Consider the following 26,267-nt stretch of genomic DNA (forward strand, 5'->3'; position numbering starts at 1 on the left):
CTTTAAGATTGTTGCAAAAAATCAAGGTAAACCGAAGCCAATATGGGCAAGTCTATGTATGATATTTTTCTAGAGACAATGATTTTCTCGAATGGATTGGTAATTCATAATTTACACTCGGCTACTTAGAAAATATGTCTCCAAGACACAACGTTCTAGTTCTAATCTTCAAACTCACAATCTTAATGTGGGTATCAAGAAAATAATGCACCAATTCAAATCTTAAGATGGCCAATGAAGGGTTGTTCTTTAGGGACCAAGAGGTAGGAGCATATTGTAATTCATGGTCTCAAGTTTCCCCTATTTTTCTGGCTTGTATTAGTACCGCAACTTATCTACCCTGGGATATCAAGAGTCACCAATCTTGCATGTACCTTCTTCTTCTTTTTCTTTAATTTTTCTTTATATAATCCAAGAGCACAGGCATGCGGATTCAGTTATCTGAAAGCTTATGAAATACTTTGTAAGTCTCATGAACCAATTAAATACAAGCTGATGGGTTTGACTCGAACCAGTTTTAATGTAATTGTTAAGATTCAAAAGAAAATCTTTTGAATTCTAAGCTGAAAATCTCTCAATGTCTCAACCAACAGCGCCAACCTCAAGGGTTTTGGCGTGTAGCTATTTTCATTTTTTTGATTGGACGACATTGCTTTTGTCATGGTTGGCATGTCATGGTTTGACAATCTTCAAGGGAAGCTAATGGGGGTTTTTAGCATTTGCGCACTATAAAATATATGGAGGGCATTGTTGTTCTACTAAAGTATCCATCTCTCTTACCATAACTTTTACGAAATGCATCATGCGTTAGATATAATTCATAGAACAAGTCTATACGATATCTTTATTTGTATACGTACACTAGGTCTCCCTCTAGCCACGCAACATTTCAGATCCCGCAACGAACAAGAACTTTCCCCTTCGTCAAACCATTCATGGGGATCATGTGCGTGTCCTCCTCGGGCCATGGCCTTATGTACTTCTTCTTGAGTCCACCGACGACGTGCATCTACGAAATCATGGCATTTAAGTTGCCGACGGAGTTTCACGTGGTTTACAGAGGGGTTTCTGGCTTTTTGTGGCGGTAGCGGGATTGGTCCAAAGGAGATTGTGGCTGGCGATGATGTTTGAGTTAGACATCTAGCATTTACTTTTCAAAGTACATCCAGCATTAAGTTATTATTATCTTTGTCACTTTGCTTGGTTTAGATTTCGATCAATGATTTGCCAGTCTTTGTCTTCTAGTTATCAGATATATTAGGAGGTTTTAGCCAGATTTGCTTAGTTGATTAGGGCGTGGAGAACTCAAGAGTATTGAGTCTGCCGCTAATTGCCTCCATTTTTTCCTCTTGTTCCTCCTCATTTCCATGTTCCGTGCCCTTTAGATTGTGATAGTTTTCCTGTTTCAACATCTGGTTAAGCTATAAAAAAAAAAAATTATTAAGGCCGTGAGAAGATTAATTCATAGGATCGCTGGAAAATGATAGACACGACAGAATTCATCTGTGTAATTGTATCAATATGCACGCGACCACTTATTCAATGCCGATGGTCTGACTTTTATCACCCCTGTGGGGTTGTCTTCTCCGACTTGCGTGTGGATCAGATGCACTACGTAAGTACGATTTCCTGCACTTTCAAATGCAAAGAATTCCATATTTGCTCCACAAGCTGGTTTAAACTCACGTCTTTCCTGGTTTGCGAAGTTAGCAAGGTATTTGATGGGGGTATCATTGAACGACCTGATTTGATGAAGGTGTAGGGATTGGTCGTAGGAGCCAAAAGGTGTCAAGGAGTGACTCTTGATAAGCTTATAGAATGGTAAATGAGACATGAATGGTGCGTGCTGGTGGAAATTAATTCATGAAGGCATTATTTGATGTAACGGCTATGCTTAGTGCTCAAGAGGGAGCACTACCGGGAAGCCCATCTGTATGCAAAATGATAAAAAAATGAATGGGCCAAAATAGACAATAACTTGATGAGACATGGGACCCCTTCTTGTAGATGTGTGGTTTAAGGATGAACCATATAGAAATGTGATTTTTCTTTTATAACAAGTGGGACATGAATGAATCGAATTGTACACCAAATAGGGGGAGAGTGTGCTTGGGATGTATATGTGGAAATTACTATTAACTCATGGAAACCCTTTTGACGTGAAATTAATGCTTAGCTTTAGAATTCTAAAGTTAAGCATAGGGCACTATGATGGGTTATCTCAAACGTTAGAGAACAAAACCATAAGACTTTAGATCTCAGGTTTCCATGGCTTTAGATCTCAGGTTTACTTACTTACTACGGGTTCCTCGTCTTAAAATAAGATTTTCGAGATGGAGACGTTCCAAACCTAATTCAAAGCACGATGATACATACAAATTGAAAGAAATGGAACGACGGCCCGTTTGACATCCCTAAATGGGCTTCGAGTTCGAGAGGTTAACCTCGGCTGCCAATATAAGCTAAATGGCCGCACTAGTGTTAAAACAATGACCAAAGACTATCTCATAGATCACAAACTGAAATTTATTATTGGATTTCCTAATCTCACTTCGCCGCACTATAATTTCACGAATCTTTTAATACCTCACATCTCTCAACATAAAAAGTTGCGTTCCCTGCTATTTTACGGCAACCGGATCTATGAGTATAACAAAAGTAAGAGAGATATATATCAATAGTAGGGGTGATTGATTTCAAGGCGAGCGAATTCCCACTTTAGAATCGAGAACTGCCCACTTAGGACTAGATCCACAAAATAAGAATTGAGAACTGCTTATTGGTTTCTGGACTCACTTGAGAATTGGATCACTAGTCCCGTCCGGTTTTCAAGTGGGTTCATGGAACCGACCGTGTCCTCACTTGAGGTGAATATGTATTTTCGATTTGCATTTCAGTTTAAGGAAATCTTGTTTGTTCTCGTGGTTTAGTGTTGGCTAATCTAGAAGCAAAAGAAGAAGATGAGATTGATCTAAAATAAAGATGAGTGAGGAAGGATTTTTACTGTAGTTCGAATCTCAATAACAAATGCTGGCATATTTAGTGAATGCTTGGGAGTCTGAACCAAACTGCATTAGGAATCTAAATGGGTCTCCACTGCTCTCCAGCTTGTTTTGCTTCTTGTGCACTTCTATGGCACATTATTTGTTTGCTAATTATGTTATTTTGAAAAAAATATACCGGTTTGGTCCGGATGAGTGATTTCATGCTTGGAATCGGAAACCGGACCAATATTCATCAGTTCCATTTACTAGAACTTGAGAACTGGACTGGTTCTTATAGAAACTGCTTAGAATTAGCTAATTCGATCTTGTTTGGGTGGTTCTTGATTTTTTTGCTCACCCTTAATCAATAAAGCCCTTCCTATAACCCAAATTAGGGATGCTCGGCATGGATCGGGAGTACTCTCGTCATGAAGCGGAAACTTTATTGGCGAATCGTTTAAATCATTAGTAAAGCATCTACAAATGGTGGATGGATAACCTTTCGAATGCGTCGATCAATGAGCAATGTTGGGATAACCGCGTCGTTGCTTTTTCATAATAATGGTGCAAGCACATTTCGTTTCGTGAAAAGGTGGTCCACCGGTCGGAGAGGCAGCTACAACGTACACATGTAATCACAAACAAAATTGACAAATTCATTGGAAACAGGACAAGGAGGTTTCCGGATTCCCAGCATAAAATAAAGAGGTGGACGAGGCTACGTCGCTCTTGTGAAATTAACGGAGCCCTTATCTACTCTTTTCCCCCATAATAAATCGGCATGACTTCATCGTTACATTAATAAATTCTTGATTATGCTGGCCATGGAAGCAAGTAGATTAATACGACCAACTAATTAACAGAAAATTGGCTGTTGTCGTTACGCAGCCTGCTGGAGTTGGAAGCCATGCAATTATTTCAACTCAGTCCCCGCTAGGCATGCATGGGAGAGTGCGTCCGCGTGCTTTCGCCGTTCCCCCACGTCCCCATCATTCCTCACTTTCCCCCTTCCTACTCCCACCTCACCCTCGCCGCCCACAACGCACGCTCCAATAGATGGAACCGGCCCGGCAAATTTTGTGGGCCCTTCCCTTTTCCGATAAAATATTTAAAGAAATAATACTATAAAAAATCCCAAACTGATATACCTATAACAGATTTATCTTAAATTAATTTTTTTAACTACAAAAAATATAAATTTATACATTTTTGATAAATTTATCCCGAACCGATATACTTGTGACCAATTTACTTTATATTAATTTCTATCCAATTTTATTATTAAATTACTAAGTTAAATGACACGTGACAATTGAATGATGTGTTAGTTTGAGATTTTACTTTCTGTTTGCCATACTTATACCGGTTTTGTAATTTTTTATGGTATCAGTCCAATTTAATGGATAGCATATTTGTGAAAAATGCATTAGTTTTGCATTTTCGGTAGTAACAAAAAAAAAGTTTTGCATACATTTATCACAAGTATACTAATATATGATTTTTTTTATAGTCATTTCGGATAAATTTGTCACAAATATATCCATTTATGATTTTTGGTGGTGGTCAAAAAATTAGTTTGAGGTGAATTTATTACAAGTATATTAGTTTGGGGTTTTTGTGATATTTAAAAGCATGCATTAATGGATTTTTGCCTCGTGACAAAAAATAAATACCTACTTTATTTTTCAATACTATAAATTACCTAGCTTAATCTATCTAAAATAAGAAAATCCCACTTGCACCGGCCCTGGGGCAATGGCCAATGGCCACAACCTTGCTGTCTCGACACTTGATCGAAGCTGCCGCCCATTGCCATCTCAGCCCCGGCCCGACCATTCTCCTCTCTTGACCACCGAGGTGAAGTCCCCTCCACATCTCTCTCTTGTGATTACTTTCTCTATCGACCTCCATCTCCTCTGTCTACAACTATCTCCCTATCTCTTACCTAACGGTTGAGGCTAGCCTTGATGAGGGTCGCCATGGCTGTGGGGGACCTAGGATTGAGGCCATGGCCTCGATCCGAGGTTGCTATATTGAAATAATAACTAGAACAATAGAAATGTCGAATATTTATTATACAATAGAATCAAATGTCTAGTTGAATCCTATTGCCCAACTAATGAAAAGCCACACACCATAGTCTCACATGGGGCTGACCCTTATATGGGTCCCATCATAAAACTTTGGATGTAAAGAAGGGTATCCATTTTTATTTTTTTTTAACAGAAGAAGGGTATCGATTTGTTTTCATATCTTTCGCATGTATGTGCAAACTAAACATTAAAAAATTAGACTCATTGGTGGGTAGCTCGATTCCTCATCGAGAGGTCGCAAGTTCAAACTCTCGCATTGCTATCATGTCTTAAGTGAGCGACATGGTGGTGGGGTTCTGTGCTAGTCTCCCCCTAGATATAATCGTTGGCCCACGAGGGCCTTGTGACCTCAAATAGCCTAAGTGAAAAGGGGGATTAGGCGGATCCTTGGTTACCAAAAAAATAATAATAATAAAAAAAAAAAATTAGAAATTGAAAAAAATTTAAGCTATATTTTTTCTTTACTATGTTCAATCTTGTATCTAGTGACATTACTAACTTATACGAATATAATTTGAAATTGACATTCAGACCCAATTGACAAAACTACTTTATAATTTCACAAGTAATTTATGTACGCAAAAAAAAGAATAAGTAATTCATTCAAAAAGTTCTCAATAATAACAAAATCAATTATTGAGTAAAATTAGTCTCCCATTTTTAATAGAGTTAATATCATGAAAAATCTTAAACTAGTACATTCATGATATATTTATCCGAAATGACCACAAAAATCATAAACTAGTATACTTAGATAAATTTACTCGAAATTAATTTTTTGACTACAAAAAATTCTAAAGTGATACATTAATGATAAATAAATTAAATTAATATAAAAGAAGAAAATTGGTACAACTATAATAAATAAAGAGTAAAATCCCAAATTAATATATTAGTTAATTGTCACATGTTATCTAAGTCAATAATTTGATAGTAAAATTTAATAAAAATTAACAAATTATAAATTCATCACAAGTATATCAGTTTAGATAAATTCATCAAAGATGTACCGGTATATTTTTTTTAGTGATTAAAAAATTAATTTAAAATAAATTTGTCATAAATATATTAATTTAGATTTTTTTTTTTTTGGTGTTATTGAGAGACAGAGGGAGAGGAAGTTGGGGGTTAGCGCGTAGAAAAGGCGCGCGTCGGCGCGAAAAGTCGCACGCCGATCTATCGAACTCCAACCGTTAAAAAAAAGTGGTCCCCACCTCCCTTCCCCCCTGTCGTCTTCTTCTTCGTCTGGTCTTTCTTCTTCTTCTGCACCTTCTTCTGCAACTTCTTCTGCACCTTCTCTCCTCCTCTCGCGGAAGCAGCAGCTCGCTCGCTCGCTCGCTCGCTGTGGCCATAAGTCGAGAGCTTCCGATGAGGGGCGGCGACGGGGGGAGGGGGGACTCGCAGCAGGAGTACCTGTTCAAGATAGTGATCGTGGGGGACTCGGCGGTGGGGAAGTCGAACCTGCTGTCCCGGTACGCGCGCGGGGAGTTCGACCACGCCTCCAAGGCCACCGTCGGGGTCGAGTTCCAGACCCAGTGCCTCCAGATCGACGGCAAGGAGGTGAAGGCCCAGATTTGGGACACCGCCGGCCAGGAGCGGTTCCGCGCCGTCACCTCCGCCTACTACCGCGGCGCTTTCGGCGCCCTCCTCGTCTACGACGTCACCCGCCGCTCCACCTTCGACAGCGTCTCCCGTTGGCTCGACGAGCTCAATTGTAATCTCTCTCTCTCTCTCTCTCTCTCTGTTTTCTTTACTTCGAAAGTTGGGATTTTTTTTCGCTCTCTGTTTCCGGTTCTTGTTCTTTGGCGTTTGTGGTTGGTTATGGAATGAGAGCGATCGCTTTAGCTGGAAGTGGAATCTGGGAGGAATGGATTGACTTTCGTGGATGATGATTCGATTAGTGAAGGGAAATTGAAATGAACTGCGGTGAGTGTGAGAGCAAAAATGCGCAAATTGCTTCGAGAGGATTCGGATGTATGTATTGGCTTCTGTAGGAATTCTTTTCTCTCTGCTTATGACAAAGGTTCTCCCTTTTTGTTTGCAAAAAGATTTACGGGGAAATGCGACGATGTTCCCCCGTGATCTCTTTGCTAGGTAAAAGCTAAAGAGGATTAATGTATATGCATTCTGCTTTTAGGAAAGTGTTGTCGTTCCTGAGTTGTCGGGTTCACGAAATCGATGATGGATGATGGTTTTGAATCTGGTTGTGCGGATGCCAGTCACTTGAAGTATCTCATCTGATTCATGAATCGGATTTTTCTTTTTGTTACGTTGTTTGGTACTACTAGGACTTGGTATGTGGTCTCGTTTGTGCTTCCGATACTGAATTTAGTTACCGGATACTGGGAACATCAGCAACTGTGCAGAATTCTGTGATTTAATGGGAGCCAAACAGGGTATCCTTCCTTTTTGCTCGATCTCTTCCTCTGTTTTTATTGTGGGACATTGTTGATGGTACGAACGAGGTTGGACATGGCTTGAGAGAATAGGGCATCGTGACTGCTTATCTGGCCATCATCAACCTAGTTCGCAGATAGCCATTTCGACAGGAAGTAGGATTTTTTGTCCTAAGTGGGTGATTGGGAAGTTTCAGGGCACTCCCATCTTGAATCTTGATTACACGATACACCTTCTTGAAGAAAATTCTTATCTCTATGGTCGCAATGCATTTTACTTGATGTTTATAATGAAATTGATCGCCTTCCTTCTCAATGCATGTTGGTTGTTGGAATAGGATTGTAGGTTCTGCTGCTTAATTAACATCAGTTCTCTCCATAAGATTGCTTGGTCAAGATATTGACACTCCTGTGCAATTTGCAGCTCATTCAGACACAACTGTGGCGAAGATGTTGGTGGGGAACAAATGCGATTTGGAGAACATCAGGGATGTGAGCGTGGAAGAAGGCAAGAAATTGGCAGAGGCAGAAGGTCTCTTTTTCATTGAGACATCTGCTTTGGATTCTACGAATGTTCACAAAGCTTTCGAGATCGTTATCCGGGAAATCTATGATAATGTCAGCAGAAAAGTGTTGAACTCCGATTCTTACAAAGTCAATTTGGAGTCGAATGGGGTAAGCCTCGTGGATGGGAACGGCTCGAGAAAAGCATGGAGCAAGTACTCATGCTGTTCAGTCTAGACTATTACAAGGCATTGGTATGGCTAAATACCTCACCCTTACCCTCTCAATCAGCGAGTCGGTGAGTTCGTGTTAAAGTGATTCTATACTATGGTTACCAAATTTTCTCCTATACTGATTTGACCAAAACATACGTCTTTTGGTTTTCCTTTGTTGGACATAGATGTAGTTACCTTTCTCCTTGTTTGAGACTAAGATGTAGATAAGTAGTGCTGGAGAAAAGGGAAAAGGAAGAAAAGAGATGTAGAAAGATACTTGGGCTGTGAAGTCAGTTTTTATCTCTCCTTTTGTTGGTCTCCTTTTCACGCCATTGCTGATATTTCTCACCTTCCTGTTTTAAGCTGTGATGAAGGACTACATTTTTCGTATCCATTGGCTTGTTGTAATCTTTAATCGACGTTGTATACTTGGTTACATTAGAGGATTGCACAAGGTCACATTATTCTAATTGCTCACTCTGCTTCCGATCATGATATTAGACCTTTCCTGTGTTTTCATCATCTTGCACTAGACTTGCTCCACTCGAGAAATGCAAATGCCTGAGAAACATCAGAACTCTTCTGATTGAGACGTTGCCACAACACATTCATTCGCTAGAAATGGCGGTGCAATGTTCTTGTCGGGTTTGTTTACTTATGGATGACACTACGAGCAGCTATTGGTAATTCACATATGTATACCCTCGCCGTGGTATATAAATGAGATATTGCTTTGTGGTTGGCTTGCATCCACATTTTGAACTTGTGACACGATGATGTCTTGTAAGCGGTACGATGCACCGTATTCTGCCGGCATCGGTTGGCCATCTGCTCTGGGTTGTTGGCCTTTCTTTTCTTAATAAATGATCGAAGGAATAGAAGAAATTCGGACACGGGGCTGAACCTAATCGTGAGGTTTCGGCTCGCCTGGCCCAGTCCACCATTAGTAGAATTTGGGATGTGAAGGCTTAGTTGAAAGTGTCGCCAATTCAAGAGATCAGATTGAAGCCTCTAAAGTGATTGGGGATCGGCAATTGTGAAGACCATTAAAATAATTATCCATTCTAACTAATTCTCCTTGAGCACAGGTTCTAAAGCCACAGTGCTTGGGGGAGAAAAAGGACTGAAAAATCTGAAATCGTCTTCTAATCGAGAAATGAATCACGAATTAAATTCAAGAAACTAGACTATTTAACTATGATGAAGGATCAAGAGACGGAGGAACTGTACATGCGGCGTGCTTACGCACGGGATCACGACGTGTTAAGAGAAATTCGGATGATAAAACTTGATTATCAACAAGTGATTTGAATGGTCTAATTTCATTGTTGTGAATGCTAAGTTCACTCTGTCTAGTCTCAATTCAAGCGTCAAGTGTCGAGTCATTATCCGAATGCGAAAGACACATCCTAGGACAATTATGATGACATATGCTCGAGTCATATATTAGTTGCAGATGAGATGTCTTTTAACCCAACAAGCGAAAGCATCGGTTAAAGTCGCCGTTTCTGTCCTAAAACCTATTTACTTCACGTCCTTGACTAAGGAATAAGCAAAGTTCCCATGGAGGTAAGTTGTGCAGTTGTCATCTTTTACCAGGAGCAAAAATTGTCTTCATCAAGACCCAAAATTGTCTTCATTAGTGCGGTAAGATTGATTGAATGATGGACGAAACTCACATCATGTCAAGGCTTCCTTCTCTTTCGCGTGGAATCTACTTCTTCCAACGTGCTTTCTGTCCAGGCATTCTCAAGAGTATGATAGCTTCCTAACTCCGCCCGGGTGTTGCAACTTAGGGGGAAAAGGAGCGGGAAATGTATGCATCGTCGATCCAATTCATAAGAGTTTAAGTTCTTCAAAAGTTAGATCATCTGGCATGCTATGACGATATTAATCAAAAGTTCGAGTCTTGACACTTCTTATCGTTTTCTATTCGAATCTTATGCTAATTGTAGATCAGATGTCTTGTAACCCAACAGGCGAATTATTGGTCAAAGTTGCTGTTTCGGTCCTAAAACGTAATTACTTCACGTCCTTGTCGAAGAAACAAGCAAGTTAAACATATACGCAAGTTGAGCAGTTGTCATCCTCACCAAGAACAAAAACTGTCTTCATTCATTAGGGTAGTATTATTGATTGAATGAGGTACGAGACTCTCATTATGTCAAGGCTTTCTTCTCTTTTGCGTGGAATCTACTTATTCCAACGTGCCTTCTGTCGAGGCATTCTCGAGAGTTCGATAACTTCCTAAATCCGCTCGAGTGTCGCGAATTGGAGCGCAAAGAAGTATGAAATGTATGCATCGTCGGGTCCATTTCTTAAAAGCTTGCGTTCCTGAAAAGTTAGCTTCTCTGGCATGCTAAGACACTTCTTATTGTGGTACTGTCTGTTTATGATTTTCCATACGCACGTTCCCGTTATCTATTTTAACGTGTTTATATCCTAGTTAAGAAGTGTGTAATGGATAGATCACGTCTAAACATGCATTGAAAATCATTTCCTTTTTCTTGTATAGGATGTTTCCACCAAAAAGATCTGGAAAAGGGAAAAAGTTTCAGCCCGGAAAGAACTCAGTCAATGAAGTAAATAATCTCGTTTATTCAAGAAACCTCATGTGCATCAACTTAGGACTTACAATCGATTGAAATCACTCAGCAGCAACATCAGCCTTCACTGCTTAAGCCTTTCTATATAAGCATACACTATTCAAATCCATATATCTTTCCGATCGAAACAGATAGAAGTATGCAATACGTAGCTTCTATTTGTAGCCATTTGTACTATTATCCACCTACAATTTATGCGAGCATCAACAATTTTTTCTAAGGGACCTCACATGAATCAGCCAAGACGACAGCTAGCAAAGATCGGATCCAATTCAGGACTCATACTAGGAGGCAAGAGGCTGCTGCTTCTCGCTGCGATCGAATCCGTTGTATGGTTTCTTGGATTTGTGGAATTTTTTCTTTAGGACCAATGCCCAAGTGATGGTTTCTAAGCACAAGGTGATTGCGCCTAGCCCGGAGAGAAAGAGAACGTAGCCGAGTTTCCATGCCTTGGCAGGGCGCAACATCTCCAGCCCTTTGAACACATTAATGATGCCGAGAACGATGATGGCATACCCAATTCCGTGGTGGTATACGTTCCAGTAGACCCGGTACTTGTGATCCTTTTTCGGCCTCAGGAAAAAGGCGAACATCTGCCCTCCGAACATCACGGAGAAAATTTGTTACCACATTATCATTTGATATAGTACACAATAACCTCTAACTGGTATTAATGACTGTGTATGAAGAGCAAAATTCGAAGTGGTACCTGCAGTGTCGCGATACAGAAAAGTACTATCCCGATTATCCGGTGTGACGTGTACTCGATGCCTTTAGACTTGGCCCCGAGATCGAGGCCTATTGCCCAGCCGGTCACCCCGATGACGTATGAAGAAAATTGACAGATGACGTGAAGATAGAACCAGAATGGATCGGCGAACCTCAGAGACCTCAAGTATCTCGCGATGATCGCGCCTACCGGGAACAGAATTCCCCAGCTGATCGCATTCAGGAGTCCGTGGATCTGCTTATCAATCACCATATATACTAATTTTAAGGTTATGTCATAACGTTTGAGCGTAATTTATTCGCCAACAATGTGTAAAATAGAACAAGAAAAAGAGTTAAGAGAGACTCGTACTCTTTTACGTTGCAGATTAGAGTTCTCTCCACTGTTGCTGCTGCTCTGCCCTTGTGGCAAATCAAGCTTGCCCTTAGAGTTCAAGTTTGCAGCCCCGAGCTCATGCATTACCGGCATTCCGTCAACCACCGAGCTCCCGACCTGCCAAACCTGACTCAAGACAACCGTCTCCTTCGGAAGCCTGACAGTTGCGAACATTGTGACTACACCATTTTTATACTCGGCTTCCACCTTCGAGACCTTGTATGCAATCTCTCCTTCCTCAACCTTCTTGTACGAAACCAACTTGAAAGTCCTCACAGCCATAGACCCATTCGCTTCCTTGTGAGCAATCAAAGCTTGGGCGCCAATCATTCCGCTTCCATTAGGATTTATGCCCCACGCGACCCATCCGTCGGGTCTTGCGGGTGGAGCCAAGAACGCAATGTTGATAGAAGATTCAGCAGGGTTGTAGTTCCAATGCAAGTAAGCACTTAAATGCGGGAGGTCGGTACAATGCTGGTAGTATCGATTCCCACTGAATTTCTGCGAGGAACACTGAAGCGACTGTATCAGTCTAAAATTTAGTAATAGAATGAGTAAACTCAGTGTGAGGGAGGGTATTAGGGATGCCATTAATCTGCTACAAGGCAGCAAGACACCGGAAATAGGGCGAGGAAGATGAAAGCGGGCGCTGGTTTAGCAAATAAAGGTTGATGAACAAACAACATGGCCATGCTTATATAGTGTGAACTAGATGCAGAAGCTCCAATAGAAGAGGAAGCTTGGCTTGCCTCTTTCAAGGTGCGATTGATCAATCACAGACTTCACAGTTACCTACTTCATCAACGTCCCACCAAACTATCGACACCCTTTGGTTAAAGAATCTTGATTTCAATTACCATCTCTTTGTTCATTGCAAGTCAAGATTGGAAGAGTCCTGGTGACAAAAGAGAGAGTGTCGACCTACCAATCGTCAATCGCTTCTTCAGCATCGTAACTCAGCAGAACACTAGATTCTTCAGGGATTAGATAGAACTAGTTTGGTAAATTCAGGTTCAGTCTTCTAGTAACCTCAACCCACGATGGGACCCGAACATGATGTCCCTGTTTGGAGCGTTGCGATGAAATTAAAGATAAAAGGTATGTATCTAGAGAGATCTTTTGGGTATGATATTGCACCTTTCCAGGAGACTAATCAAAAAATTACTAAACTTTAATACCAGTGGAAAATTTCAAATTATGTTCACTATAATATAAATACCCTGAATTTAATTTATATCACTAAAAACCCTAAACTTGCCTGTTACGACAAAAATACTTTAAACCTTTTTGTTGTGTCACAAAAACTTCGAATTTATACAAGTATGACAAATATATCTCAGATAAAACTAAAATAGAAAGTATATATGTCATACATGTATAAGTTTGGATTTTTCCGTGGCACAAAAAAAAGTTCGGAGTATTTATATTACAGTGACATGTTTATGAATTTTGGTGACACAAAATAAAGTTTGGGGTATTAGTGTCCTGGTGTATATAGTTTTGAATTTTTTGTGGCATTTACATATAACAAATGCTTTTTATTTGGTATTACCATTAGTACCATGGGATATTGGATTTTTCAAGATTTTTAATTTCTTGTCATCTGAATTTTTGGTACTTTTAAAACCTATTGTTCCTACTGGCTCTAGCCAAATCATAATAGACATAATTTTGTAGGAATAATGATACTAAAAGTGTCAAAAGTTATGTACGCCATTCATTTTAGTGCAAAAAGTTTTTTTCAGATCACTTAAGTGCCACCTCTAATTAGGTTGCCGGAATCTGACGTGATCATATTTTATTAATTTCTTAGTTCTACATAGCTCACTGGCATATCCAGTCAGCTTATAACCCTTAAATGACGTCATCTAAAAGTTGAAATATAATGATTGTTCAAGTGTCAAATTTTGTTTAAACTTTTCATTTCAATGCTAGTCATTGTTAAGAATTAATCGCTTTAGTGCCAAGAATTCCATGTGGAAATGCCACGTGGATTGAATATTTTAAATAAAATGCCAAGTCATATAAAATTTATAATTATAAAAGCCACGTACTATTTTCGTTGGAATTTCTCACCGTTGGCACTTAATTGATCGTTATTTTTCCGATTTGGCACTTAACTGATCCAGCGAAAAACATTTGTGAATAAAATGAACGATGTACACTACTTTTGTCATTTTTAGTGTTCTTCAGCCTAATTTTGTGAATAACTTTTTTTCACTCATTTAAAGAAGACTCAGCACACGGGGAGTGGCTTGCATGCCGGATGATGTTGTACTTTAGGAGCATGAAATATATAGACTGAGGTCGGTAATAGCTAGGCCATCTTCATTGGTAACCTATTTAGAAAGTCATGGTAAATTATGCCCTTTCATTTAATAGGTTGAGCTTTTTATTAGAAGTACGTCCCGGAGGTTCGATGAAAAGGCATAGGGATATCAATTCAACATACAATTGATCTAAATTCTTTTGGCATTGGCAATGTATTCAAGGAAATTATTTGAGCTCCATGACAAAGTACATGGAAAATGGAAAAATTACCAAAAAAAATCTTAAATCTATTACATTTATGTCAATTTAGTTAATTTAGTCATAAAATTTTTGGTAATTCGCCAATTGAGTCTTTTCAGCTAATTTTTGGCTGAAAATAGCTGGCGTAGATAATTTTTGTAATTTGTAATTTTTTTTGGATTGTTTTCTATTTTCTTTGCTCTGTTTTTCTATGGGGCTAGTGAGGGTATGTCTAGCGAGGCCTTGCTGGCTACAAAGGCCCTGGGTGGCCTTGTTGGCCGCGGTTGAGGCAGCCCACCCCTAGATCTAGCGAAGGCCTTCGCACCCTTACCATCAATTGGTGGGGTCATGAAGGCTAGCCTTTCCGGCACAATTTAAAAAAAAAAAAAAACAAAGAGAAGAGAAATAAAAAAAAAAAAAAAAATTATTCACATTAACGCTAATCATACCACGTAGGATGGTTAGTGTTCACATTAGTGATTTCCACCCAAAATTGATCATGTTTGGTAAATTGTCAAAATGTTTAATATCAAACATGTCAAATTTAAAGGTTTAGGATTCAATTGATACAAATATAATAGTTTTATGATTTTTTTTGCTAATTTTTTTGACAAAAAACCCTAATTAACCATGGAGAGAATAGACGGTGAATTGTTTATTTCATTATAGCGTGTAAGGTCACGGAGGGTGTACTCCCGTAAGCTTTAATCTTGTTCACCCCCATCTCTCCGGAACGGCTTCCTCCTAAAAACGTGCATTTTCTTGAGAGTGATTGTTCTTAATCGTTACGGTCGGCGGTTTATTTGGCCAACCCATGATTTATGTTTTTCTCATTTGCATGCATCCACGGAGATCATCGAGGTGCTTACCGGCGGTCACTCATTGGCCGGGCGGGCAAGCAGTGACTTTTGAAGAGATGGTCATGTGAGAAAGAAGGACAAGGATCAGAAGGAAGATGAGAGGCGCCTTGGGAAGCATCAATCTTTATCTAATCAATGCCTGGTCGTGCGTTGTACTCTTTGAATATATGATTATTCTTTGATCACATGGTGTTGGAGATTGTTGACACGTAAATTTTAGCCCCACATATAATCATTTATTTGCACTAAAAATTTAGGGATTGATCCAAACCCTAAGCAAAATTGGCATTGCATAATTTTACATCGCATTTATTCATGTCCACATCCAATAATTTTCATCTGAGTTAACATCATCATGCTCAGCAAGGGGAATACCTTCGATCGATGTTATAGCAAAAATCCTTAAAATATAATCTGCCTAATGAGGGACCATGAACCTCGCCCATCATATGAGGAAGGGAACAGATAAATTGCACACGTGAGGATAGGAAATTCGGAAGGAAATCAATTGGACACTTGGGGTCGCAATTTTCACCGGGAGGAAACCAACCAATCACAGAAATCTTCTTACCAATATATTTCGCCCAGCTAATGGAGGAATTCGTGGGATGAATTATGAGCTCACTGCTGAAGGCAAGAGAAAGTGCGGCAATTCAGAAACAAGACAGACAAAATGGAGGAAATCAAAGCATTTGAGGAAAATGTGGGTCGCCGGAATTTTCAAAAGGAAATTAATGAGCTGGCCATGGAATTGTGAGAGGAAATTGATGGGATTGGACGGGAAATTAAGGGAAAGAATCAAGCCAGCCGTGGAATTGTGAATGGAGATGAGTGAATTTGGACACGTTCGCACAAGAAGTAAAAGCTCATAAGGAACCAAAAGATTTGACGCGCTAATTTGAAAGTGAATTAGCGAGATTCACAGTTAATTCTTGGTGACAAATCAAAGTCAAAATTCAGCAATTCTCTAAGAATCATCAATCAGCTCCACGGATCCTAACTTTCCAATGATACGTGGTAGAGTTTTTGCTAGGGAGAAGTGCAATAGAAGTCCTAAAACTTGCAAAAAGTGCAATCAAGTTTTAAAATTTGTTAAATTAGTTTAATTGAATCCTAAAATTAACATCGTCAAACTTACTAACGGAAAATGCTAACGTGGCGTGGACGTGGCATTTTAAATGATTTTTTTAAATTTTCCATGTGGCTTCTTAAAATTATTTTTTATTCATTTTTTAAAATTAGATTTAAAAACTAAAATTTAATTTTTAAAAACTATTAAAAAAAAAGAGAAAATGGTAGCTCCTCTGTTGCCGCTGCCGCTGCCCATCGTTGGAGGGGTTGGCGATGATTGCTAACCTTGGGCAGAGGTCGCCGGCCGCCGCTTGACCGGGCGAGGCCTTGCCGGCCCCGGGCGAGGGTCGGCAACCCTTGCTAGGTGCGGGTGAGGGCGCCTAGATCGGGCGCCCTTGCCCCGGTCGGTGGCGGCTGGCGACCTCCGCCCAAGGCCGCGGCGTCGCCGGCGCCTTCGACAATGGGCGGCGACGGCAAAGGAGCTGCCATTTTGTCTGTTTTTTAATACTTTTTTAAAATAAATTTTAGATTTTCTTTTTAGTTTTTAAATCTAATTTTGAATAAAAAATAATTAAAAAAGCTATGTGAATGAAAAAATTTATTTAAAATGTCACGTCCGTGCCATGTCAGCATTTTTGTTAATAAGTTTGACGGTGTTAACTTTATGACTCAATTGAACCAATTTGACAAGTTTTAGGATTTAAATACAATTTTTGCAAGTTTTAAGACTTAATTGCATTTTCGTAACAAGTTTTAGGACTTCTATTGCAAACAACGTCGTTCAGCACAAAATTTTGCCTTGTTTTTCTTGCGAACGACGTCGTTTTGGATTGTACCGGTATATGAAACTACTTAAACAACGTCGTTTTGTGCTTTTTATGCTGATTCAAATCTTTGGCAAGTCACGTCAGCTAAAAATATTAATAAAAAAAAGGCTACATTAGATTTCTAGCCAAACAGATCAAAATTGGCACTGAAAAGATCATTTTTAAAAAAATTTGGCACTTAAGCGATCTAACGAAAACTTTTGGCACTAAAGTAAGTGCCATACACAACTTATGACACTTCTTGTGTCATTCTTTCCAAAGAGTTTCGAAAGGCTATGCTAAGGGTAATGTTTACCGTCTGGCTTAGATTGACTTCCACTAACAGAGATCTTGCTCCCCACCATCTTTTCGATATTGGTTCCTCGTGAAAACGTGCTTTTAGTTAGTTAGTTTTAGATATTATTATCTTCAAAGTTCGAATTATAAAAGAATATCACTTGCAAAATGTGAAATCGATTCCTTTTGTATCCCCTACAATCGCCGCACTCAAAACTGATTGTTCTTAATCGTCATGTTGGCAGTTTATCTAGTCAACCCACCTTTTGTGGTTTCTCGTTTTGCATGCATGTATAGAGATAGAGCTCATTGTTGATCAAAAAGCGGGCATCGGCAACTCTTGAAGAGATGATCGTGTCAGATGAAAGGACCAGAAAAAGAAGGAAGACGAGAGAGGCCTTGAGAAGCATCGTGCGTTGTCTTTACTGTTGTGCGGTTACAATTTATACAGATATAGAAGGCATGAGTGGTATATATAGCAATGTTGACCACATGGAGTTGAAGATGAGCCATGTATTGGGTCCATACGTTTCCCCGCCAACCCACTTTGAAAGCTGTGCATTGTACATATAAAGTCCCTCGTTTCATTATGTGAGATTATGACGTGACCAGCCTCTCTTCCACCATTTTTGCGAAGCTCGTGTTTTGTTGGCATGAGCTGTCGCCCACTTCATATACACAGCGAACTAAGCTCGTGTCTTGCTGATGACAATTAGTTGTCCATTTTTAGGGAAAAAATACCAAAAAAAATCCTAAACTTAATGTATTGATACAAATTCGGTTTTAAAATTTTCAATTGTATTAATTTAGCTTTAAACCTTTCGTATAGGTCTAAGTTGAGTCGATTAGTCCAATTTAGACCCAAAAACTATTGACTTGAATGCCGACCATCTTTTGTGGTACGGTCAATGTTGAAGTAGTCCTTATTTTTATAATTTTTCATTGATTTTATATTTTGATTTTCCTTTTTTCTTCTCTTCTCCTTTTTTTTTTTTTTTTTTTTTTTTGCTATTAAGGGTTGGTAGGGGGCCATCAGCCATCGGATGAGGCTTGGTGGCCCTCGTCGGCCATGGGCAAGAACTATGGTACTAGCTATGTCATGTAGGACGGTTGGTGTCCCCATGAGAAATTTCCATTTTAAATTGGTCGAATGAATTTAATTGATACTATTATAAAAAGGTTTTAAGATTAAATTGATCCAATTGAAATGTTTATTACTAAATTAGTACCAAGTTTTAACACTTTGTTGGTACTTTTCCCTCATACTTAAGGGATTAAATAGAATTAGCTTAATCAATTAAATTCTGTCTTCTAGTTTAACCTCAACCCATGATTGGACCTGACAAGAATATGTATATTTGGAACCCATTGTGCTCTCGATAAAACATCAAAGTTACGATGAAATAAAAGATCAAAATATTTTATCCCGAAAAGGTTTTTGGATATACTGATAACCCTTTCCAGGAGACTAATGAGCGAATACTTTTGTATTACAATCGGCACCATTGATTAGTGGATTTTTCAAGATTTTTACTTTAGTGTCCTCGGACTTTAATAAGTCACGCTAAATTAAAATTCAGTTCAAGATCTTGCGGTTTCTCTGAAAATTTTTGTAGATACTTTTGGAACATGCTGTTTTTGTCAGCTCAAGCCAAATAAATATATACAAAATGTAGCGAATATCATACTTTCACTCAAATAGATAAGATTCGGCAAGCGGTGATTGGCTTGCATGGTGGATAATGCTGCACTTGGGAGCGAGAAATATATACATTGAGGCTCCCGGTAGCTTATTGATTTTCATTGGAAGTTATTCAGAAAGTCATGGTAAAATATGCCTTTTTAACTACTAGGTTGTGCTTTTTATTAGGAGTACTTTTCGGAGATGTGGCGAAAAGGCATAGCGATATCCATTCAATAAACAAACCAAACTAAAATCTTTTGCCATTGACAGTGTATTCAAGGAATTCATTTGAGCTCCATCAACAGAAGTATGTGGAAAACCCTACTTAACCATGGATAGGATGGAAAGTGAATTACATTTGCTTTGTCTCCATAAAACACCAACGGAAATTAGGAGCAATGGAACAGAAAATTTAATAATCGTGGATCATTTGAAAGCTCACGGTGGAGTATATCCTGAAGGGGAATGCCGTGGTTTACTTGGATCAACACCAATCTTGCTCACCGCCATCACCCCGGATCTGCTTCCCCCTGAAAACGTGCGTCTATTTAGTCTCCAACTCAGACATTATCGTCTTCAAACTTTGATATCTAAAAGAACATAACTTTCGAAATCAGTGAAACCGATCTCTTTTGTACCCCGAAAGCAGACAGTTCTTAATCATCACGTCGGCTGTTTATCTGTCCAGCCCGTGAATTGCATTTTCTCATTCACGCATGCATCTATAGAGGTTGAAGTGCTTACTGTTGCTCACCAGGCGGGCGGCGACGGCGACCTTCGAAGAGACGATTGCGTGAGATGAAAGGGCTAGGAAAAGAAGGAAGACGAGATGGGCCTTGTGAAACATCATTCTCTCTCTTGGAATGTATGCTTCTACGATAACCGTGTGTAGATGCAGGGAATCAATGAGACTGCTATATATAACAATGTCGACGCAATGGAGTTGACGATCAGCCGTGTATTGTGGTTCAGACGTGTCGCCCCCGACGTTGAAAATAGTGCATCGTACGCATAAAGTCTCTCCCTCTCTTTTGACTAAAGGCTCCATTACATCGTGAGGGACCGGTGGGTTGACTGTGAGCGACAACTGCGTGTATTCCACGTATGCAAGCCAATTTCACACTTGATGCCCACGCTATTCAATGACTAAGAAGAAATGGGCTCATATACTCCAAGTGCGTTTTTTTTTTTTTTTTTTTTTTTTTTGATTGGATGTTTTGACCGACCCGCGTTGTTATTGTTGTGAGCTGACTTGGTCTTGCAAGAACGAACTCATAAAAGAACAATGAAAAGAAAGGATGAGGTGGAAGTCAAGGTAGACGGTGAATAAATCAACTTAATTTTATTGTGGTATAAAATAAAGAATCAACTTAATTTAAGGATAACATCGATATATTAAGATTACTTTACAAAAGTCCTATATTAAAGCTCGCTTCCTCGTACATTGAAAGAAAAGGTGATTATGGCATTGGTGTTCCATGCATTTTTTATTTGTGCAATTATATACATATATATATTTATTTATTTATTTACAATCGGGTCCTTAAACATGTTTGATTGTTGTCCTTTAGTCACATGCTTGGACGAAAATGTTATTCCTGAATTAGTTCCTCCTCTGTTCCTCTGGACAAACAAGGGGTAATATAGGAATATTCACATGTCAATGGCCGTTGAGTGCTTGCGTGGCAGCCACATATTGTCAATGTGGCTTTTACAACTTTAGCAAATTAAAAGATACATGAAGTTAATATTACTGAACAGAAAAGAATTGAAAACACAATATAACAAAGAACCTTCAACAATCGATGATGGCGGACGTGGGGAGGAGGATGGCAGAAATGGCGCAGAGGGCCACGAGGTTCAGCCACCCACCCACCTACAAGGACGAAGAAAGCTAGGTCAATTCGAACCTGCCTATCTCTGTCCAATCCTCCCTCAGACCGAGGATATTCATTTCGGGGTGATTAGAGGCGATGGCAACTATCTAAAGCGATAACACTTATGTAACGCAAATCTGGATGTCATCTCGGCATTTCCATCAAAGTATATAATGGAAGGACGAGCACGAGCACCAACAAACAAATACAAAGTTCAATGATCCCGTTGCATAAAAAAGGTCTAAGGACTACATTGCACAAATTGAAAAAGTTCAAGAAACCTGCATGCCATTATCCCCGAAAAGAAATCCATTGAATGTGACAATTCGCTAATATAGATAAGGATTAACACTAGTGACAGTGAGAGGTCCATTAGCAGCATGTTTGTGGAAAACGTACGCTGACTGGTTGGGCATTTATGCATTTTAAAATTGCTGACAAGCTTCTCAAAGGTCTACTCTTACATCGGATTTAGTTTCTTGTTTAGGGAAGGTCAATTTGGAGTTGTTTATCCTAGACAATGTGCTTCTTAAGAGATGCGATGAATCGAACAAATTGGAACCATCGAGCGTGGTAACCCACTGATAAAGGAGTCATTATTTTTCACAAGATCACAAATTTGAGTAATGTGATGAGCAGATTTCTAGCTAACTTGTGTCTTGTGTTGGGAGCCTCTCTCATCCCAAAAGTTAGCTCCAAAGGTGAGGCTTTCCCTCATATTTATAAATTGACCACCTGCCCCTTCCACAATTGATGTGAGATAAACCTAGGTGGTCATTTTATAAGTATGAGGGAAAGCCTCACCTCTTTAGCTAGCTTTTGTGGTGAGAGAGGCCTAAGACTACCCAACACTGATATTAGAGCTCAGGTTAGCAACAAGTCTGAACTCAACAGTCACTTGGAGAGCATTGTTGTGGCTTTCGACCTAAGCCTCATGTGTGAGGAGGAGATTGTTGAGGTTTATCTTACACCAGTTATGGAAGGGGTTGGTGATTAACTTACAAGTGTAAGGAAAGCCTCACCTCTTGAGCTAACTTTTGGGGTGGGAGGCCCAAGACTTGTGTCATGTGCATTAGTTATTTAAACTTCTTCCCTTCTAACACATCAGCAGGACTGTGGTAATGGGTTCATGCACCTATACCATGAGTTAGTGGGTTTGTTAGTTTTTTTTTCACTATCTTATCTGATTTCAGGAGAACTACAATAGTTAACGATAAATTAGATTAAATTTGAGATCTCCCGCTTTCTTTGAAAAACATTTAAATACTTTCAAAATATATCGTTCCTATCAGTTTAAGCCACATAAGAATATACAAATTGCTGTGAATATCACATTTTTACTTAAATAGATAAGACTTGGCATGCTGTGATCTGGAGCCTGAAATAAAGATATTCAGATTCGTAAAAAAGGCATAGGGATATCAATTTGATAAACAATCAATTTACATTCCTTCCATTCGCAGGGTTTTCAAAGAAATCATTTGAGCTCCATAAACAAAAGTTTGTGGGAAATCCTAATTAACCTGGAGAGTATAGAAAGCGAATTATTCATTTCGTAATAGCACAACCGAACAGAAAAACTAATAATCGAGAATAACTTGAAAGATTCCCACGGCAGGTACGGCCTCTAAGGAAGGAGCTTCGAAATGCTACGATGAGGGTGATGCTTACTATCCAACTTAGATCGACTTCCACGAACAAAAATTTGGCTCACCGCTATCTTTGTTGCTTCCTCCTGAAATTGTGCATTTACTATTTTGTTAGTCTCCCATTCAGACATTATTATCTTCAAACTTCGAATACATAAAGAACATCACTTGTATAATGCGAAATCGGTTTCTTTTGTATCCCTATCATCACTTCTCTCAAAAGTGATTTTTCTTAATCGTTACGTTGGCAATTTATCCGGTCAACCCATGTGATGGATTTTTATAAAACTTGTTGGGCCAAGCCAGGCCTGTTCGCCCATGTTAGGCCAAACTCGACTCGTGAGAAAAAAGGCCCATAAGAGAGAGGATAGTTATTTTTTAAGTAAAATAAACTACTGTATAAAAACAAAAAAAGAGGAACGTTGAAAACATAAAACAGTACGTACGTTCTTCTGGTCTTTTAACGACAGTGAATTCTCTCTCAAGAATGGAACTCAAAGGCTTCGATCCATTTCTCTCGAGATTGCAACAAGTACTTAATCCATGGCAAATAAAGTATGTCCGTCTTGGTGATGTGACTATCGATCGGTGTTACATGTATCCTCGAGCCCATTTCCATGTTTATTTTTGGTATTTGATCTTTTGAGTATCTGTTCGTTTTTAGGAATTCGTTTCTGTCATTAGTATCAAAACGTAATGTTGTTATTTCCCGATTGTTGTTGCTGTTTATAATTGGTTTTATGACCGGAATTCGAGAAACGGCGCCAACGAACGCTCGGGGGCGAAAATCTCGACATCTAACATTTTGTTCGACCCTTTTTCTCGAAATTATGTGCCTCAAAATTTATTTTTTAAGGTGCAGGGTTGTAGTTTTCATCGAGACGAGAAAAACGAGTAACCTCAACCCACGATGGGACCCGAAAATGATGTCCCTGTTTGGAGCGTTGCGATGAAATTAAAGATAAAAAGTCTGTATCTAGAGACATCTTTGGGTATGATAATACACCTTTCCAGGAGACTAAGCAACAAATTACTAAATGTTAATACCAACGGAAAACTTCAAATTATGTTCGTTGTAACACGTTGTATCACAAAAACCCTAAACTTGCCCATTATGATGAAAAAACTCCAAACTTTTTGTCATGTTATAAAAACCCCAAATTTATACCAGTATGACAAATATACCTCGAATAGAACTGGAATAGAAAGTATATATGTCACATATGTGAAAGTTTGGATTTTTTTTCGTGACACCAACAAAAGTTGGGAGTATTTGTATTAGGATTTTTGATAACACAAAGTAAAGTTTAGGGGATTTAGTGTCCCATTGTGAATAATTTTTAATTTTTTGTGGTATTTACAAATAACAAATGCTTTTTCTTTGGTATTACCATCAATACCATGGTATATTGGATTCGTCAAGATTACTAATTTCTTTTCATCTGAATTTTAGGTACTTTCAAAACACGTCGTTTCTATCGGCTCAATCCAAATTAGAATAGACATAATTTTGTGGGAAGAAGGACACTAAAAGTACCAAAAGTTTTATATAGCACTCACTTTAGTGTCAAAAGTTTTTTTTTTTTTTTTCACATTACTTAAGTGCCAACTCTAATTGGGTTGCTGGAAATTTGATGTGGCCATATTTTATTAATTTCTTAGTTCTAGTGGCTCACCGACGTGTCTAGTCAGCATATAAATCCTATAGGACGTTGTCTAAAAGTTGTAAATATTGATGTTTGAGTGCCAAATTTTATTTAAATTGATCATTTCTATGTCGGTCATTGTTAAAAAGCAATCACTTTAGTGCCAAGTACGCCATGTGAAGATGTCACGTGAACTGGATATTTTAAATAAAATGCCAAGTCATATAAAATTTATAATTATAAAAGCCACATATTATTTTTTGCTAGAATTTCTCACCATTGGCAATTGAGTGATCGCTTTTTCTCCGATTTGGCATTTAAGTGATCCAGCAAATATCATTTGGCACTAAAGTGAGCGTCGTACACAATTTTTGACACTTTTAGTATTCTTTTACCTAATTTTGTGAATATTGTATTTTCAATCATATAAAGAAGACTTGGCATGCGGGGATTGGCTTGCATGCTGGATAATTTTGTACTTTAGGAGCATGAAATATATATAGATTGAGGTCGGTGATAGCTTACCCGTCTTCACGGTTAATCTATTAAGAAAGTCATGATAAATTTTGCCTTTTCATTAAATAGGTTGAGCTTTTTATTAGGAGTACGTCTCGGAGGTTCCGCGAAAAGGCATAGGATATCAATTTAACATACCGTTGATCTAAATTCTTTTGCCATTGGCAATGTATTCAAAGAAATTATTTGAGCTCCATGACAAGAAGCATGCAGAAAACGGGAAAATTACCAAAAAAAAAAAAAAATCTTAAATCATTTACATTTATTTTAATTTATTCTCAAACATTTCAATTTAGTCAATTTAGTCATAAACGTTTTGGCAAGATGCCTAATTCAGTCATTTTGGCTGATTTTTTTTTTTTTGTAAATCATTGGCATAGACAATTTTTATAATTTTTGATTTTTTTTGGATCTTTTTTATTTTCTTTGCTTTCTTTTTCTTTGGGGCTGGTGAGGATATGGCTAGCAAGGGCCTCACTGACTGCAAAGGCCCTAGGTGGCCTTGTTGGCCATGGGGGAGGCAGCCCTCCCTACATCTAGTGAGGGCCTTCACGCCCTTACCATCAACTGGTAGGGTTGTGTAGGCTGGCCTTGCCGGCATAATGAAAAAAAAAGCAAAGAGAAAAGAGAAATAAAAAATAAAAAAAATTATAAAAAAATTGTCCACATCGGTCTTTGGCCATGCCATGTAGGATAGTTAGTGTCCACGTCAGCGATTTTCACCCAAAATTGATTTGAATTGGCAAATTGTCAAAATGTTCAATATTAAACATGTCAAATTGAAAAGTTTAAAACTTAATTGACACAAATTCAACAGGTTTATGACTTTTTTGGTAATTTTTTCAATGAAAAACCCTAATTAACCATGGAGAGAATAGACGATGAATTCTTTATTTCTTTATAGCATGTAAGGTCACGCCAGGGTGTGCTCCCATAAGCTTTAATCTTGCTCACCACCATCTCTCGAGAACTGCTTCCTCCTAAAACGTGCATTTCCTCGAAAGTGACTGTTCTTAATCGTTACGGTCGGTCGTTTATTTGGCCAACCCATGATTTGTGTTTTTCTCATTTTGCATGCATCCACGGAGATCATTGAGGTGCTTACCAGCCGTTACTCATCTGCCGGCGGGCGGCTGGTGACTTTCGAAGAGATGATCATGCGAGAAAGGAGCACTAAGAAAAGAAGGAAGCCGAGAGGCGCCTTGGGAAGCATCAATCTTTATCTAACCAACGTGTGATCATGCGTTGTTCTCTTTGAATATATGATTATACATGGAAGGAATGAGAGTGCTATATATTATACAAAACAAATGTCGGACCACATGGAGTTGGGGATTTGCCGGGTATTGCGGTTCAAAAGTTTCGCTGCGAACCGACTTTGAAACACGGATGAGCATCTCTTTTTTTGAAAGAATCGCTTTATTGGTTGGGCTAAAGGGTGCATTAC

At 38.8% G+C, this 26,267-nt stretch overlaps 2 protein-coding genes across 2 annotated transcripts; one reads left to right on the forward strand and one right to left on the reverse strand.

The window, feature by feature from the left end:
* Window positions 1-6,366: 6,366 nt before the first annotated feature.
* Window positions 6,367-8,669, forward strand: LOC104456333 (ras-related protein RABA5e). Its single transcript, XM_010071107.3, has 2 exons — window positions 6,367-6,791; window positions 7,898-8,669. Exons 1-2 carry the CDS (start codon window positions 6,446-6,448, stop codon window positions 8,212-8,214), a joined length of 663 nt encoding a protein of 220 aa, XP_010069409.2. The 5' UTR covers window positions 6,367-6,445; the 3' UTR covers window positions 8,215-8,669.
* Window positions 8,670-10,770: 2,101 nt separating this feature from the next.
* On the reverse strand, window positions 10,771-12,577 carry LOC104456334 (cytochrome b561 and DOMON domain-containing protein At4g12980). The gene is made up of 3 exons (XM_010071108.3): window positions 11,880-12,577; window positions 11,508-11,762; window positions 10,771-11,391 (listed from the first exon to the last, which is right to left on the reverse strand). The coding sequence occupies exons 1-3, from the start codon at window positions 12,492-12,494 to the stop codon at window positions 11,083-11,085; spliced, it is 1,179 nt and encodes a 392-aa protein (XP_010069410.1). The 5' UTR covers window positions 12,495-12,577; the 3' UTR covers window positions 10,771-11,082.
* Between the last annotated feature and the right edge of the window lie 13,690 nt (window positions 12,578-26,267).

Source organism: Eucalyptus grandis, chromosome 8, assembly GCF_016545825.1.
Source record: "Eucalyptus grandis isolate ANBG69807.140 chromosome 8, ASM1654582v1, whole genome shotgun sequence".
Taxonomy (NCBI): Eukaryota; Viridiplantae; Streptophyta; class Magnoliopsida; order Myrtales; family Myrtaceae; genus Eucalyptus; species Eucalyptus grandis.